Here is a 14,091-nt window from a genome sequence, read left to right as displayed (position 1 = left end):
GGGCCGATCATCCTCCTTTCACTCAAGATTCCAAAGACGACAATTCTCAGGCCAGAAACATGAGTCCAGCAACCAAGGAAAAAAAATCGACTGCATGACGCCAAGATTGGGGGAAGACTGCAAAATTTCGCTCTGCAGTGGAAACAGACCACCCAAGATCTTTGGGTCCTCACCATTGTGGAGTTGGACTACAAAATTCAGTTCTCCTCCCCTCCCCCACACCGTTTTGTTCACTCCCCAGTGCCTTGCAATCCGACAAAGTTAAAACACCTGAGAGAAGCCATCCATCACTTTCTGTACATTGAGGCCATACAGACAGTTCCAAATTCACAACAATTCCATGGTGTTTACTCAGTACTATTCATAATTCCGAAGAAGTCGAACGAATGGCGTGCCATCTTGATCTAAGAGACCTCAATGTCTGGGTGGTGCAGAAAAAATTCCGAATGGAGTCCCTGCGCTCCATTTTACAAGCTCTACAGAAAGGTGATTTCCTGGCTTCATTGGACCTCAAGGAGGCGTATCTACACATACCAATCCACCTGGATTCCAGACGTTTTCTTCTTTTTGCATTCCAGGGACAGCACTATCAATACAAGGCCCTTCCATCTGGCCTTTCTTCATCACCTCGTGTGTTCACCAAAGTTCTGGTCTCTCTGATAGCAGCACTCAGGAGGGAGGGCATACACACCTACCTTTTTCTGGACGACATCCTGGTCAGGGCACAGAGTCAAGAGCAGTGCCAACGGGACATCAATCATGTGGTGCAATTTCTTCAGAGACACGGCTTCCTCATAAACTTTCAGAAGAGTCAGCTTATACCATCAAGTCTCTAATCCATTTGGGAACTCAGATCGACACCAAAGCAGAGAAGGTTTTTCTTCCCCCAGAGAAGCAGAGAACTTTAATTGCATTGGCCACAAATGTGCATCTACGCAAACGAGTGGACCTGATGACCTTAACAAGACTTTTGGAACTTATGATTGCTTCAATAGAAATGGTTTCTTGGGCGAGGCTTCACTTGAGGTCTTTACAATGGACTCTTCTTCCCTACCAGAACGACATCAGGCGGGAGAGACACAGACGCATTCCCCTGACTTCCGAAGTAAGATCTTCCCTGAGATGGTGGACTGCACAGGCGCACCTGAGCCAGGGCCTTCCCCTCCTTCAAACACCCAGCATCACAGTGACCCACAGATGCCAGTCTGAGGGGTTGGGGGGCTCACTGTCAGGACAGATCAGTACAAGGCAGATGGACTCTAAAAGAGCGAGAGAACAGCATAAATCTCTTAAGAGCTCAGAGCTGTCCGCCTAGCTCTGACAGTTTTCAAACAGTACCTGAAGGGAAAGGCAGTACTGATTCGCACAGACAACATTACAGCCAAGGCACATATCAACCGCCAAGGAGGAACAAGGGCGCTCCTTCTTCATCAAGAGGCAGCAAGAATAGCACAATGGACCGAGCAAAATTTAACAGGATTGAGAACTCAGCACATTCCGGGAGTTTTGAATGTGCAAGCAGATTGGCTGAGTCGAAAGGATGTGGATCCAGCAGAATGGTCCTTGAACAGCTAGGTGTTTCAGGAGCTGACACTCAAGTTTGGGGTTCCAACTCTGGACCTTTTTGCATCCAGGAAGAACAGGAAAGTACCGAGGTTCTTTTTCAGATTTATCGAGACAGAGGTGGAGAGCCTGGATGCTCTTCACTCAAGATGGTGAAAAGGCCTGCTGTATGCCTTTCCTCCCCTACCAATCATTAGCAGAGTCCTTCGGAAGATCAGGGAGGAGGAAGCGGAGGTCATCCTTCTGGCTCCATATTGGCCAAGGAGGCCGTGGTTCTCAGTTCATCTTTCAGTGGCGGATCCGTGGCAGCTCCCGATCTAGAAGGATCTGCTTCACCAGGGTCCAGCACTTCACCCAGACCCAGAGTGGCTTCAGTTAACGGCATGGAAACTGAGAGGCAGGACTTAGAAAGTTCAGGACTGCCAAAAGACATAGCAGACATTATGTTTCACGCACGTTGTCTGGCCACAAGGCGCATATATAACTGCACCTGGTCAGCACTTAACAAATGGGCGTGAATCCAATGAGGTGTGAATCCAATGAGTCCTTCATGTGGAGACGTCATAGCCTTCCTTCATAACAGCTGGAAGAGAGGCCTGCGACCCAACACCTTAAAAAGATAGGTGGCGGCCATCGCCGCAGTACTGAACAATAGGGGTCTGGGAAACATTGCCTCACACAAATATGTCAAACGTTATTTAAAGGACACTATGCACTTAGCTCCACCAGTTCAGCACTGTTTTCCGGTTTGGAGCTTATCCACTGTTTTATAAGCCTTAACCAGGCCCCCCTTTGAGCCACTATTCTCTATTGAGTTAAAATACCTGTCATGGAAAGTGGCCTTTCTGATTGCCATCACTTCGGCCAGGAGGATTTCTGAGTTAGGGGCCTTGTCAATTAGAAAGGAACTGTGTACTGTATATGACAATTCTGTGGTCTTACATACAGATCCCTCTTTTCTGCCGAAAGTCAACTCAGGTTTTCACGTTAATCAACATGTCTCTCTCCCTTCCTTTTGCCCTCACCTGGCTTATCCGAAGGAGAAGTGGCATAAACTAGATGTTAGGAGGGCTCTGATATGTTACATTAAAAGAACAGCACCTTTTAGACTGACAGACCAATTGTTTGTTTCATATGGGGTTCAAAGTTTAGGGGAAAAGGTTTCTAAGGCCTTGATAGCCTTTTGGGTCTGCAGATGTATTTCTACAGCATATGAGGTGAAGGGGCTTAGAGTTCCTGAAGGGGTGACTGCACATTCCACAAGATCTGCAGCCACGTCAGCTGCTTTTTCTATAAGAGTGCCTGTTGAAGATATTTGCCAGGCGGCCACCTGGTCTACCTTTAAGACCTTTGTCAGACATTACAGAATTGATCAATTCTCTACTGAGGCTGCTTTTGGGAGAAGGGTCCTCCAACAGGTTGTGTGTGAGTGACTCTTTATATTTTCCCCACCCTGAGTTTTGTTACATAACCATCAGTCATGAGACCTGACGAGGAGCTGGAAAGGTTAACAGACCTGGAAGAGTTGCCAGCCAGTTCCTCAGCTGAACAAACAGCAGCTGGCTCATCAATCACTCTCCAGGCACCAGTGTCAGCTGTTGACGATCAATCCTCCAAGCTCTCCTCCCATCTCAAGAGTTCGAAGCAGGCTCTGGAAAGAACTTTCAGAGCGAAGACAAGAGGCACGCTGATGCTTCAGATCTCTCAGCCCTGAGTTCTAGCAGAGTCACTGCCACCCAGGGAGCAGGCTGATTGAGACTCCCATCTAGCTCCACCCAGGACCTGATAACCTTGTGGAAGTAACAAGTCTATTCTCTGGCTTGCATCCATGCTCCTTCCTGATCCTGACCTTTTGGACATTGACTTCTGATTTCGGTTTGTGATTCCGCATTGGTGGCTTGGCTGCTGCTTGACTTCCTGGACTTTGACCTTGGACTGGCTTTGGACTCCTGCCTGCCTGCACCCTGAGAACATGACACCATCTTGGATGCCTTCTCCCACTGAAGGAGAATGAAACATTGGACTTACCTGAAGGTGTCCTCCTCAGTGGGGCGAAGGCATCCAATTTGTTGCCCAGCACTGTTTTTTCTGGGTTGTGATTTATGTTAAGATGAGCAATGGATATTAAAAAGACTACTATTATAAGTAAGCTTTTTCTGAGCTAGTCCACTGTAATCTCTCTCTCTCTGATCCTATATCTGTTTCTGAATTTTTTGTGAGTTCAATATTAAAGTTTTGGGGATTGTTGTTTTCCTGATATTTTCTGTGGTGTACACTTTTATTGGAGCTAGGCTATTTTATGTCTGGAAGTACACCCCCTCTTGGTCCTAAGAGGCATACAAAAATTTGCATAGGCCTGCCTCAAGCGAGAGGGGGTATGACCTAACCATCTTGGATGCCTTCACCCCACTGAAGAGAAGGAACCTTCAGGTAAGTCCAGTGTTTCAATTTCAGGAGTCTACTTCTCATCCTATTGTCTGTAAGGAGAGTGGCTCATTTTGGGGCTGAAAAGCTTTGCAGAAGATAGTTTAATAGAACCCCATGCCATCTTTTGACAGTTTGATGAGTTTCTATGGATAAAAACTGGCATCTTTTAAACTATCAACCCAGAAAAAACATAGCCAAATTTCCACCCAATTTCCGCTCCAAACTCCAGGAACACCACCATTTAACACATTAGTGGTTCACAACATAGAAACTTGGAAGTGACTATTGTTCCAAGTAAGCCCTTTTCAGGACAGCGAAGGAAGGAAGGAATGCCTATAAGACAGGCATCTCTGGGAACCAATAGGAGGAACAGCAGAGAGAGCCAGTCAGAAGCAAGACCCTTTATAACCCGGCTTCAATGCTCTGATGAAATGTTTTGAGAGATGTGAAGGAAATCAGGGTTGCCCACTCTGAGCCTTTATTCTTAAATGCTAGGATACATGTGCATGTGCTTTTTTAAAAAGCTGCAGCAGGGATTTTTTTTTTTAAAGATCTAATTCAAATCAGGCTTTTTGTTTCTAGATCCTTATTCTTAGTAAAAAGCAATCAAAATCTTGATTTCAAACACACCCAGAAATTCAATTTTGTTCCTTATATTTATATATTGAGAGCCAGTGTGGTGTGGTGATTGAGACTAGTATGTGGAAGATGTCAATTTGAATTCCCACTCATGTCACAAAAGCATTGTGTGTGACCTTTGGCCAGTCACACGCAGCCTAACCTCACGGAGTTGTTTTGAGGATAAAATGGAGGAGACTGAGGTAAACCATTTGGGGTCCTGGTCAGGGAGAAATGAGGTATAAATAAATAAAAAGCTTAATTCATTAAAGAAGGTGAGGGGCAAGCCTTACTTAAAAAGCAGGGCTGAAAAGTGAACAGCAATGGCAACTAAGTTGTGCCATTTTCATGGCATTTTCTATTTTTTGTCCCCTCAAAATTCTCCTTTACAGAAACTATCCAAAATTGATGGCAACCTCAAATAAAATTGCACCCCTCACAGGAAAAAAGCCTTCACCTGTAGCTTCTGACTGGAAACTTCCGAGACCTGCTCACCCGAAGGGAGAAAAGTATTGCTTCTCTTTGGATTTCAAAAAATTACATTTGATATTTCTGACTTCATGTTGCAATACAAGAAATCCTGTGAAGGTGATGTTTTAAGTAGAGTTCTTGTTCTTTTGAATTCTCTGTGACATGAATCTTAAAGTATATCTTAGTAAGGTTGAAATAGGCCTGGAAGTACCACTCAAAAGCCTCTCTGATTGTGAAGATAGTGTATGCAGCACCCCAATGGTCTCTCCATTGTTGCTCCAGAAGAGCCTTTTCTTTTGTGCCATTTGGTTGAACCCTTTAAATCTGTTATTTACACATAAACACGATCTGTCATTTCCCTCTCTGTTATAATAAACTCACTCAATCCAAGCTATATCAAGAGTAGGGGTGGGCACGCAGACTTGGCAGGAAAAAGCTTGAGACTGGTTTTGAGTCAGAGTGTATCTGAGGTGAACAAACTTTTTTTGGGAGGAGGGGAGCTTGATTTCACAAGGGCATCAAATTCTAAAGGTTTCCAGTGGTCTCTGGTGAAGATCAAGCTTAGAGTACAACTGATACAGTTGCTCTCTATTGCAAAAGCAGTCTAGGTAGGATGCAGGGTTTTTGCAATAATTATACAACACGTTCATTCTTCCTCAACCCCCATGTCTACCTGCAAGTGCGACACTCTGTCTCAGGGCACAATCTGCCATGGATTATCCATCTATGACTTTTGACATGCTAGTAGTAATAATGGAATCCTTGTAAACATATAAATGTCCTCAGAGAAAGGGGTTTTGTTTTCATCATGGGTGGAACCTGGTTTTTTTCATAAAAGAAACTGATGGGGCATAAGATTTGAAAGGTTTAGAAGCACTAGGTCAGACTGTCAGACTAGGATCCAAGAGACACGTTCAAATCCTCTCTGCCATGGAAGCTTGCTGGGTCGCTCTCGCACAGCCTAACCTACCTTACAGGATTATTGTGAGGATAAAATAGAAGGGGGGCAACAATGCCGTAAGCTGCTTTGGTCCTCATTGTGGAGAAAAGTGGGATATAAATATGTCTAAATAAATAAGTGAAGTGTTGCTACTAGGGGAAATAGAAGTAGGGTCAGTAGGAGCCTCAGATAGAGTTTACTTACTGCTTACAGGGACTAAGGACAGAAGCTCTCACTCATGTCTCTTCTCACTCGCTCTTCTCTCTCCCGACACACATACGCACATGTGCATACGTACACCCATACTCACACACAATGCCTTGTAAAGGTCCAAAATTATGGGACAAGCATACCTCCCACACAGGTGAAGAGGGTGTGTATTTCCCTGTTGGACGTTACAGTAATTATTTCTCCCACCTAACATTGTTGGATTCTCTACAGGGTATGAAGATCTGGATGGTGGCTTGTGACTTGCAGTCTCAAGCCACCTGCAAAGCAATCCTAAATCCTAATCCTTACATCTTGTTATATGTTATTTGTCATAGAAAGTAAAAAAAAAGTTTCAGTTTAGAAAGGTGTAGCCCTGTTTAAGACTGCACTGCTGGTCTCCCAACAGGTACTTCAGTCCAGCCGGCCTTGCCTGGAAGTCCCACCCCCCTCATTTCCCCAAACACTCCAAACCACCGAGGGGTACAAAAAGCACATGACGGCAGAGAGCCTCCTTTCTTTTTTCTTTTTGCACAAAACAGAACATTTATTCAAGTGTTCTCCAGCACAAGTACATCAGCAAGGAGCCTTCCTTAATTCGAGTGTTCTGGGCACGAAAAGAAAAATGCAAAAGATGGGGACGGAGGCAGAACGGATAGACTTTCTAACATCTGCTGCACCATTGACCTTTTAATTAGTTTATAAAACAGCTATGTCACGAGCAATACTTACACAGAGATACAACAGCCTGCCCATGGGGATGATGGAGAGTTGGCCTCCCCCTTCCTATCCCCTGGCAAAGCAGAACCATACTCTGAAATGTACATTATTTATTTGTCAATAAATATAGAAGCAACCCTAAAAAAAAAAAAAAGGGAAAAAAAGAGAGCGGCTGAAAGGATGGGGGCATCCCAAAATCATTCTAGAAAAGAAGGGGGCAGGAAAGCAAGGGGTAGAATGGAGAAGGGGATGGAATTGGGAAAAGAAAGGAAGGACATCTGGGTTTAGCTGCGTGGAATGTAAGGTGGGAGGCAGGCTGGAGAGCAGGGAACAGGCCAAGCTCTTCCCAGGGTCTTGACAGTTTTATTCTTCAGCATGAATACATGATTTCCCACAAACAGTAAAGCGTCTCAGCTACTTCAATGTCTAGCCTAAAACACATGAATTTTTTTCCTTTAAGTTTCAAGTACAAAGTTAAAATGCCTTTTTTTTTAATAATAATATATAAGAGTAAAATAATAGAGCTCTTTTAAACTCCACTACAAGAAAACAAAAACAGTCATTGTCCAGACAGCAGACTTAAGTTAACAATAGAGATCTGTAATAAACAATTTAGCACCTTGGTTGTCACCTCGTCCCTCTGCAGATGCTGAAGGAATTCAGGCAGATAGGGAAGGGGGGCAAGGGGGTCGGTTGCTTTGCTTTTCAGTCTAGGGCTGTGCAACCTGACAAGAGGGCTCTTTAGTAAAAAGAGAAGTTGTTTCAAAAAGTCTATCTCTCCCCTCTTCCTTCCTCCCCACCCCCCCCGAGGGAAGCAGGTGGATTCTGTGGCAGACAGCAAAACAGGCCCAAGACAAGTACATCAGGGAAATTTGAAGGACATAACAACAGACAGAACGTGCTATCGCAAGGAGCCACTTCCAGTTTTGGGGGAGGGTACTAGGAGAGTCTGCGCTATGAGACCCTGCGAGACAGCCCTAGAGGAAAGCAAGGGAACCAAGCGAAGCCATTACCCGCTGGATATGGACTTCTGGGGAATGATGTAGCTAAAGCTAGCCCCATGGCTGAACCAGAAGTCATTGAGAGGAAGGCTCTGGGGAGGTGAGGGTGCGATGATGCTAAAGCCACTATTCCCACCCCACCCCCAGTGAATGCTCCTCCCAAGTATACAGAGTAGAAGGCTGGAGCCCCACTGCTCTTGAGAGAGATAGATCATCTGGATTCCCCTCTGCTTCAGCCAGCCCCTTGGCTCAGATTGCCCTGGGTACAAAGCCTGCCCCCCACCCTTCCCAAGGCCAGGTCATCGTGTTTCCCATTTAGCACCAGGGAGACTAGGAGGGACATCCCATTCTCTCTTCCCCTTGTGGCAAGTGAGTGGGTGGGGAATCCTGCACAGCATCAGGGAGGCCAAGCTCCACCAAGGCTTTTGTACAAACGGGTGTCAGCGACTGACCCACCAAGGTGGCCAGAGGGAGACTGACCCTGCAGGCATGAGGGGGCAGACATGTCTCACTAGACAGCCCCATCCAGAATACTTCACCACTCTCCTTTTCCCGCCTGGCCCTGAGTTGAGACCCCAGCCCCTTTCACAGTTAAGAGGAGGAGTACGAGGAGGCTCTCATCCAACCATCCCAACTCCCTGAAATATTAGCACCAATACCAGCAGCTGTCCACTGAGACCTTCTCAAGGGGCTGCAGCCACTTCGCACCCACCTGATGAGTTGTGCTGAGGGGGAAGCATCGGCAGGGAGGCGGGGCGGGGAGTGGAGAAGGCCTGCAGTCTTCACCCAACGCCACTGACTGATCCCGAGCTTTGCCTCAGCATCTGCCCCGCTGCCTCTGAGAGCACCATTGGACGCAGGGAAGACGGGAGCAGAGGGGAGATGCTGTCCCCTTTGGAGGCAGAGATGAGGGAAGTTGCTGAGGCAGGCGGCTGGATTCTAGGGATCCCCTACCCCCTCTCCCCATTAGCACCAAGGGCTTGGGACCCTGTTGGGAGCTGTCCCTACAGGCAGAAGGGGAGAAGCATCCCCAATTTAGGAGTGATCAGAGCCCAATGGGCATTCTTTACACCTCACAAAATCATGGGTGAGGTCACTTCCCCTGTTACCCGAAGGAGTAAAGTGCACACAATTGCCTAGGCATATAAACCAGGGAAACACAGTCTCCTCAGATGGGCCTCACGCAGGGAAACCAAGAAGGACCTAGGGAGACACTCCTCATATGAGAGCTCTCCCCCCCCCCCTCAAATTCGTTACCCTTTCCAACCCCTGGGGTGAGAGGGTAGCACAGCCAAAGCCTGATCAAGCAAAACAGGAAGTGTGGAATTCACATCAGTCACAAACAGGGGGAAGGAGGGGGATAGAGAGGGAGACAGCAGGTGCTGACCCCCAAACACCATGTGAGATATCGGAGGAACGGGATAGGGGTGCTACTGCAGGGTAGGTGGGCGGGGCCTCTTCTCCCTACTGACCTCCCCACCCCCAAAAGTGGGGAAGTTTGTAATTCGAGGGGCAAAAATGGAGAAAAGGGGCCGAATCCAAGACTTTTATGAACGACACTGCAGCCTGTGAGTTCAGAGATGACCAAAACTAGTGCGGGGCCTCGGAGTAGCCCCGCCCCCCCTGTTTGCACACTGGGCAGGTGCTGGAGGGGGGAGCCCAGAGAGGACATGCAGGAGGGCACCTGTCACAGGAAAGCACCAGCATGTTAGGGCTGCTGTTTGGAATTCCGCAGGGGGGCTGGCTGGCCCCTTTGCGCAGGGCCTATTGCCCCTGGCCTGAGGGAGGGTTGCTTTTTAGGAGACAAAAAGCATTATTGCATGACACCCTGGGGCGGAGAGTGGTGCCTAGCTCTGCTGCCCGCCCTCCCTCCCTGGGAAGAGGGGTGTAATGGCTTCGAAAAGCCCCCGCTCCTCCTGCAGGCTGGCACATAAAGCACCACAGAAGCTGCCATCAGCCCCACCCCCAGCTGTTGTAGAAGCACCATTATGAAAGTCAGTTGTACAGTAGTAACAGTACCTTTTATATATAGACATCTCTCTCACATAACTCTCACATATATATAAACTGTAAACAAGAGGTAAGAGCGGCTGTAGGGGCTGGGCTAATCAAGGTCTCCTGTGTCGTAGGCACCCAAAATACTGTAGAAAAGTGTGTGGCTGGGAGGGGGGGGCCAAGAAGGGGCTGGCGGGGTTTGCGGCTTCCCTGCTTGCGCTCCCCCCAGGAACGGTGCTGGTAGACGCAAGGAGGCCCCGTTGCACCCTGCTTTGTGCTCCTAAACCGAGCAGGGGTGATGTCACCCCCCCCCAGGCCCGCTCAGCTTTGGGCTTGGCTGGCGTTACCACTGTTTCAACAGTGCCGGTGACAACCCCGCCACCGCTGGGGCTCAGCCAAGGAGAGGCAGAAACCAAACTAACAGACAAACCCATCCAGAAAGAGCAGGAAAATTAAAGGGTTACCAACAGAAAGTGGGACTGGTTGGCTTGATTTAGGGTGGTTCAAATTCAGGAGAGGATGGGCAAAGACGCGGGCTGCAGGAGCCGCACACGTGTGGGGGCCGTCCTTTCCCTCCCTCTCAACCCACCAGCCACCTCCTCTGTTCTGGTGCCACTTCTGTTCCTGGGGATGGTTGTGTTTGAGACTCCTCCCTCCGCTTTGCCAGTTCCGTGGGTGCGTCTCTTTAAACGCAGGCAAAGTACTCCTTCAACGGGGCGAAGAGGTGGCGTATCACCGGCACACTCCAGGAGCGACCCAGAAGTCTCTGCCGAGCCAGGCGGCTCATGTTGGACACATCTGTGTAGTGGACCGGAAAGCCAAAGACCCTGTAGATACAAGAAAACGGCAAGGAGAGGGGCCAATTACCATCAGTGATTGCTGGCCCAGCAACCAGAACACATACTTTGATGATCTTTGGAAATATGCCATCGGAAACATGGACTGATAGAAATCAATCAGAATATTGGCGGCAATACTGGGGCCCTGCTCTTTCAAGCAAAATGAAGATCTGCTAGGGAGAAATAACTTGCAAAGACAGCAGGGGGAGGAGGAGAAGATTGGATTTATACCCTGTGTTTCAGACAGCATGGCTTACAATCTTCTTTCCCTTCCTCTCCCTACACCCTGGGAGGTAGGTGGGGCTGAGGGAGCTCTTTCGAGAGTTGCTTTTGAGAGAACTCAGACAGCTTGTGACTGAAACAAAGTCACACCAGCATATGGAAGAGTGGGGAATCAAACCCAGTTCTCCCAGATCAGAGTCCGCGCTCTTAACCACTACATCAAACTGGCTCTCCTGGGGGGGTGGGGGAAGAACCTTAGAGAAACTGACCAGGATGGTAGGTTGGCTGGAGGACAGGCCCAAGAAGCCTGCCAAAGCATCTGAATGTTAATTTTAATTGGAATGTTTTTAAGTGAATGTGATTTTAAAACCTGTTGTATAATTTATTGTATGGATTGATGTTGTTAGCTGCCCTGAGCCTGCTTCGGCGAGGAGGGCGGGATATAAATAAAATATTATTATTATGATAGCTTTCAGAGGGCCTGGCTAGGAGACCATGCTGGATCTTAGGAATTCTTGGCGATGCAAGAGAGAGGAGTAAAAAAATAATTCTAGAACCTCCTTGGGAGAAAGGCATGGAAGTTACGGAAATTGGCAAAGAGTTTCACTAGAAGGTGACCCAGAAATTAAGAAACCCATTCCTGGCCCAACAAATTAAGATAACAGAAGACATAAACTACAGTTAAAAAACCAACAATCCTGCCTGCTTAAAATTCCCACCAAGCTGCTACTCTGGACCACAGAAGGTTCTCTATCCCCCATCAGTGCAATTCCCACCTTTCCATCTCAGTGCACCACAGGATATCTTCTTTCTCATTCATGAAGACGGGGAAGTGCTGATCCTTGCCTTGCTTGATGGAATTGGAGCGAGTGGTGATGGTTCGGACTTTGCTGAACTGCACAGAGGAAGAAGAAGAATTGCGGATTTATCTTCTCTCTGAATCAGAGACTCAGAGCAGCTTACAATCCCCTGTATCTTCTCCCCCCACAATAGACACCCTGTGAGGTACGTGGGGCTGAGAGGGCTCTCACAGCAGCTGCCCTTTCAAGGACAACCTCTGCCAGAGCTATGGCTAACCCAAGACCATCCCAGCAGCTGCAAGTGGAGGAGTGGGGAATCAAACCCGGTTCTCCCAGATAAGAGTCCATGCCCTTAACCACTACACCAAACTGGCTCTCCAGCCGGAAAGAAAGCCAGTGGCAGGTGTCCCACACTGCCTCAGACGACTCTCCTATCCCACCTCCCGACTAACCCAAGTGTTTTCACCCTTCCATCACTTTCTGCCTCGTACTTCCTCAGTGCATTCCCTGACTTCTCTACATTCCACAAACCCCATCTTTGGCGACCTGGCACAAAAAACGGTCACTACATCAGGCATTCCTAGCAGTGACCAACAGAAGTTTGCTTCTTTTCAAAACTGGGTCACTGGGGAGAGAGGGGGAAATACCTTATACTGCTTTGTTCCCCCCCGCAACTCCACAGCAGTTCACAGAGAACTCCTTTGCCCCCTTCCTGTCCCAACAGCTCTATGACACACATCTCTCTGTGCTCACCTTCGCTGTCCTGCCATGTTCCAGACACTCCTGCAGTTCCAACTTATCATTCACAGTTGAAGCCAGTGGCCTGAGAGAAAAAAACCACAATTCAGCTGAGTAGAGTCAGCTGATTTCTCTCTCCCTGACAAAAGCTCCATTCTGGCCAAGCCCATGCTTCACAGATGGGTACATGAAGGGCTGGCAGCCCCAAAGGACTCCACCATTTTCTTAAAAGCCTATTATTATTCAACTTCATCTGTGAAATACACAGGTGGCATTCCACTGATTATGTACAAGTTTTGTCCCTCCCCTGGGCTATATAGGAACCTGGGTTAGCAACCCAGACTGCCCTGCTAGCAAGTGGGGAGGAAGGGGGCAGCTGGGCCTGGCCACTGACCAACCTGTTCATGCCAGGCAGGTTTCCCCAGAAGTACCGGGCTCTGTGAGCTGCAGAGACCTCTTTGGCATCGATCATCACTGGGTTGGACTGTGGCCCGGAAAGGAAGGAAGGAATACAAGTCACATGGCATAGTAATACAAAATGCACTAAAGAATTATGCTTATTTACTTACAACCCTGCTTTTAAGTTACGTAAAAGAGCACGAACATCATGCATTCCATTTAGAAACACAGATGTGTGTAAAATTAACAAGGGCCACCACATACAAGTGGCCTGGATAGCCCTGTAAAAACTCTAATGCCCTCTAGTGGCAAGAGGGACTCGCTGTACCTGGGGGGAGCAGAGGGAGAGAAAGAAGAGGGAGGGACACAGGTTCTGCCTCTCGGCCTTTAACAGGCAGCATTTCTCTTGTTCCCATCATCAGCTGCTTTGTTTCAGACCCAGCACAGCCTTCTAGCCATATGGTCCCTTGTTTCTAGGGTGGATGGGTCCTTTGCAGTGGCATGCAAGGCTTGGGTCTTCTGTCCAGAGACATTTCCAAGGGTCAGGCCGCCCCCCCTTACCTCTAGGAAGCGAGAGATGTCTCTTTTGTCACTGACGCCCATGGCCACCACGTTCTCAAAGAGCCAAAAGAAGGGCCGGTCATCTCCCTCCTTGGGCCGGGCCTCGTGCAGAAGACGATAGAACTCAAAGAAGAGCCGCCCTGTCCCCTCTGGGTTAAAAAAGCAAAGACAGGGAGAGGCAGGGAAACTTACAACTTGAATGCTGAATCAGGCTCCTCTGAACTTTTAGTTTACAGAACACTGACATGTTGGCCAAGGCCTCCATAAAGGGGTTTTTTTTTGGAAGTTCCTGCACAAAACTGACATATTTTCTTGTATATTTTTTTAAAAAACAGCAGAAAGCCACCTTTAATCCTTTGGACAAATGTATGAAGAGGCAATAGTGTACCCTCTTAAGACTCCATGAATTTAGCTGATGATTTTGACAACCACAGAAAGGCTGTGTTCCATTCCATTTCCTCAGCACCATTTTAAAGATGAGCAGCAGCAAGTTAGCACCTCTGGAGTTAACAGGTGTGCATACCTCGTCCCTGGCATTAGCAGAATTGAACCCCTTCTCACAAAATCCTCCAACAGATCCAGGCACCTCT

General features: G+C 47.9%; 1 protein-coding gene across 3 annotated transcripts in view; it reads right to left on the bottom strand.

Annotated features, from left to right (window-relative positions):
- Window positions 1-8,257: 8,257 nt before the first annotated feature.
- The window catches only part of DNMT3A (DNA methyltransferase 3 alpha), a 104,639-nt gene continuing 98,805 nt past the window's right edge, over window positions 8,258-14,091 (bottom strand). For all 3 annotated transcript variants that reach the window (XM_060250899.1, XM_060250907.1, XM_060250915.1), the window contains 5 exons: window positions 13,502-13,650; window positions 12,940-13,025; window positions 12,557-12,626; window positions 11,780-11,898; window positions 8,258-10,769 (listed from right to left, as the gene is read on the bottom strand). In XM_060250899.1, coding sequence (XP_060106882.1) covers window positions 10,628-10,769; window positions 11,780-11,898; window positions 12,557-12,626; window positions 12,940-13,025; window positions 13,502-13,650 — 566 coding nt within the window. In that variant the 3' untranslated portion in view covers window positions 8,258-10,627. The remainder of the gene's footprint in view (window positions 10,770-11,779; window positions 11,899-12,556; window positions 12,627-12,939; window positions 13,026-13,501; window positions 13,651-14,091) is intronic.

Source organism: Heteronotia binoei, chromosome 1 (genome assembly GCF_032191835.1).
Source record: "Heteronotia binoei isolate CCM8104 ecotype False Entrance Well chromosome 1, APGP_CSIRO_Hbin_v1, whole genome shotgun sequence".
Classification (NCBI taxonomy): domain Eukaryota; kingdom Metazoa; phylum Chordata; class Lepidosauria; order Squamata; family Gekkonidae; genus Heteronotia; species Heteronotia binoei.
This window is presented reverse-complemented; position numbering and strand designations above follow the sequence as displayed.